The 3735-nt window shown below is 35.6% G+C and overlaps 1 protein-coding gene across 1 annotated transcript; it reads right to left on the bottom strand.

Annotated features, from left to right (window-relative positions):
- Positions 1-1124: 1124 nt before the first annotated feature.
- Positions 1125-3329, bottom strand: LOC143530333 (29 kDa ribonucleoprotein A, chloroplastic-like). The gene is made up of 4 exons (XM_077025891.1): positions 2988-3329; positions 1763-1864; positions 1344-1667; positions 1125-1269 (listed from the first exon to the last, which is right to left on the bottom strand). The coding sequence occupies exons 1-4, from the start codon at positions 3327-3329 to the stop codon at positions 1207-1209; spliced, it is 831 nt and encodes a 276-aa protein (XP_076882006.1). The 3' UTR covers positions 1125-1206.
- Positions 3330-3735: the final 406 nt, after the last annotated feature.

Genomic DNA, 3735 nt, shown 5'->3' with positions numbered 1-3735 from the left:
TTGATGTATGATTTGATGAAAATGGCGGTTGGCTTAAGTTTTACTTGAATAAATTCATGATTACAAAAATGCTAGAAACTAAATACGAATTTCGAAAGACGATGAACATATATTTATATAACAAGAAAGGGTACATTGGCGATCATTTTGAAGGATGCCAACCTCAACTGGAGATCCTTGGTCTTGTCTTTTATAATTTTATGTTAATAGTTTTATATTAAGAATTATTGAAAACTAGAAACAAAAGCCATCATAGACATAGACAGCAAAATACAAACAAAAGCATATTTCTTGGAATTCTGTTCTTTGTCTTAAAAACAAGTTCTTTACACAAATGATGTGGTCAAATGTCTTGTCTCAAACATACAATTGCAAAATTGGTAATACGGGTCTGATTCCGGAGCTAGTAGACTCATACTTAAATGAAGACAACAACACACAGGCTGCAAAAGCCGAAAGGGTCCAACTTGAAAAGATCATTACTTGGTAGCGGGCATAAAGAGGGGTGTCAATCTTGTTTGGTTGGTGGGCTGAATTGGCCCGAATACGACCCGTTTCTGTTAAAAAAAAAAGACAGCAAGCCTAACCTGAACGCAAAAAAAAAGAGAGCAAGCCTAACCTGAACGCAATTATAATCGTGTAACCCAAACACAGCCCATTTGAGCTATTTATCTAAAGTTCTAAACATGTCAAAGTAGTAAGAGGTGTTGGCGGGTACTATTCAAGTTTTAACTTGGTAGGTTGTAATAACTGAGTTAAACGGATCATAAACGGGTTGGCCGATCAACCTATTTAACTAAAGAGGTTAGAGGGCAGTCCTTTTCAATTAAACATGTTAAACAAGTCAATACATACACAACAAGCTTAATTAAACGGGTAGATATGACAACCCAAAACCTGATTATTTTTGTGTCGTGTTGAAAATTGGCACCCCTATATCAGTAACAGACTAAAATGTCTAAACAGGCTGAATGATGGCACACTTTGTCCCAACGGTTGGACCCAAATTCCAACATCTAGAGCCGGAACAAACTAAAATTTTGCTATACGAGTAATGGTACTTTAATGATTCAAAAATCTATAAAATTTTGCTCAAAACCATTATCTTTTTTTATATTTTTGCTTCCACTATCAATTCAAACAAAAATCAAAATCCTTGCAACATCTGCCCTAGCTTGCAGCCTGCGAAATCAAGCTAAAGACTGATTAAAACTGAGGCCTCTGTCTAGCTTCAGCAAGACTAACTCTGATACTTCTACCGTCAACATTCTGCACAACATATCACAACAACATTCAACAAAACCAAACATATCAAACAAATAAACATAAAAGTTAATACTTACAAGTCCATCCAATGAGTCAATAGCTTTATTAACCTCCTCCATCGAACCGTACGTTACGAAACCAAAACCCTTTGACCGACCACTATCCCGGTCATAAACCACCCTAGCTTCCATAACATTCCCTTGATCTTGAAACAATGTTTCAAGAGCCAAATTGTCCACACTCCATGCAAGGTTCCCGACATAAACCTTATTCGTGCTGTCGAAACCTTTCCCTCCACCACCATAACCACCACGACTACCATCTCTTTGCCCTCTTGAGAAAGACTGATCTTTGCTCGGAGGTGGCCCTGAGTTCACTCTCAGCTGCCTCCCGTCGAGCTCCTGCAATTCCATTCCATTTACGTTTACTCATATAAATTTTAATATTATATAGTGCTAGGATAAATGAAAATGTGATTTGAGTCTTGTTTACTTACATAACCATTGAACTGTCGGATAGTCGCCTCGACTTCTTTGGCGGACGACATAGTCACGAACCCGAAACCCCTGCTTCTTCCACTACCTTTGTCATAAACAACCTGCAACAATTTCAAGATTATATTTTCTGTGCATTAAATAAATGAAAACCAGAGATCTTTATACACAAAGATTACAATGAAAAGGATAACCATAAAGCTAACCAACTAATAAAAGTGAGAAAATGTCAATTATTATCATAATTAAGGGTGTAAACAAGCCAAGCCACTCGCGAGCTACTCGAGATTGGCTCGCAAAAAGCTTGAACCGATTCGAGCTTAAATGAGCTTGAGCCTGAAAATAAGCTTGTCTAATAAACGAGGCCAAACCTAAACGAGCCTATTATTTATATAACGTTTACTTAATATATATTTATTTAATAAATATCATTATACAAAAATTTTGTGACAGAAATACTATATATAATATATTATGTTATATAAAAAATTATAACTAATAACTTATTTTTTAATGAGAGGTTTCTGAAATCTCAACCCATTTTGACCCATTTCAAAAACCCCTCATTAAAAATTTTAAAAAAATAATTAAAAAATCATAACTCGAAATATAAATCAAAAACTAAAAAAGTAAAAGTACAAAGTTTCCACCGTTTTTCGCGTTCCATAAAAAAAACTCAACCACCTCAACCCATTTTGACCCATATCGAAATCCCCTCATTAAAAAATTTTAAAAAAATAATTAAAAAATACATTTTATTACAACTCATTCAACCAAGTGGGTTACATTTGCCACCCCTGCTAATAAGTATAAATAGTTATAAATATATAGAAAAATAATTAATAAATAATAAACGAGTCGAACCCGAGCTTGAAAAACCTACTCAAGAGCCGAGGTTGAGCTTTAGAACTAGAACTCAAAACGAGCTGAGCTCGGCTAAACTGCTCAAGAGCCGAGCTTGAGCTTTAGAATTAGAGCTCAAAACGAGCCGAGCTTGAGCTTGAGCTCGAGCTCTCTCTAAGTTAAACGAGCCTAGTCCAGCTCGGGCTGGGCTCGTTTAGACATGTTTATACCATAGATAAAATAAGGAACAACCTATAATAAATGATATACAGAGATTATACAATGAACCATAAAGTCATTCAAAAGAACATAAAGAATTAGTTTAATAATAATAATAATAAGAGTAAAGTGAAATTGTATTTGTATTTGTATTTGTATCTGTACCTCAACCATCTCAACATTCCCAGCACGTTGAAACAGTCCAGCAAGAGCCGCACTGTCAACATTCCACGGCAAGTTTCCGACATATAGTTTAAGGTCAGCTGAATAACTAGGTCTCTGTTCTTCATCCTCGTCCAGGTCGAAAGATGACGTGGCTAGGGATAGATGTCGGACGACACTAGAGGATGCAGGTGTGGGCTTGGATAATAAGAGTTTAGGAAGAAGAAGAGGCGGTCTAATGGATGAAGGCAAGATGACAAGTGAAGGTGACTTAGATACAGTTGTTGTTGTAAGGGAGTTTGAAGAGAGAAGATGATGAAAGCAAGCTGTAGATGAACAAGACATGTTTATGACTTATGGCTAAGGTTGTCAACTTTAAGATGGGGTTTTATGCTTTATATTTTGGTCATGTTTTATCTATCCTGTCAATAATAGATGTAAACCGTGTATACGGTGGTATAACCTTGTTAGGTCTCTCAAACTTGTCACGTGTTACGAACAGTTAACTATCTTTTCTTACACTCTCTTAAGTCTTACCTATATAGTCACTTTCTCTCCTTTAAAGTTTTAGCTTTGAATGTTGTTCAATTCATGTTTGTCGTCTAAAATCATTTCCAGACCATCACTATTTCTTCCGCTAGTTAAAATTCATTCAAATCTCTTTCTTTTTCAAATACCACTCCTCTTAGATCATTCTTATTATTCGCGTTGGCATTTTTCTCAAAGCCTCAAATTATCATCTTTACACTTA

Source organism: Bidens hawaiensis, unplaced genomic scaffold (genome assembly GCF_021521415.1).
Source record: "Bidens hawaiensis isolate Kalapana, Puna unplaced genomic scaffold, B.hawaiensis_p1.1 tig00008933_1, whole genome shotgun sequence".
NCBI lineage: Eukaryota > Viridiplantae > Streptophyta > Magnoliopsida > Asterales > Asteraceae > Bidens > Bidens hawaiensis.
This window is presented reverse-complemented; position numbering and strand designations above follow the sequence as displayed.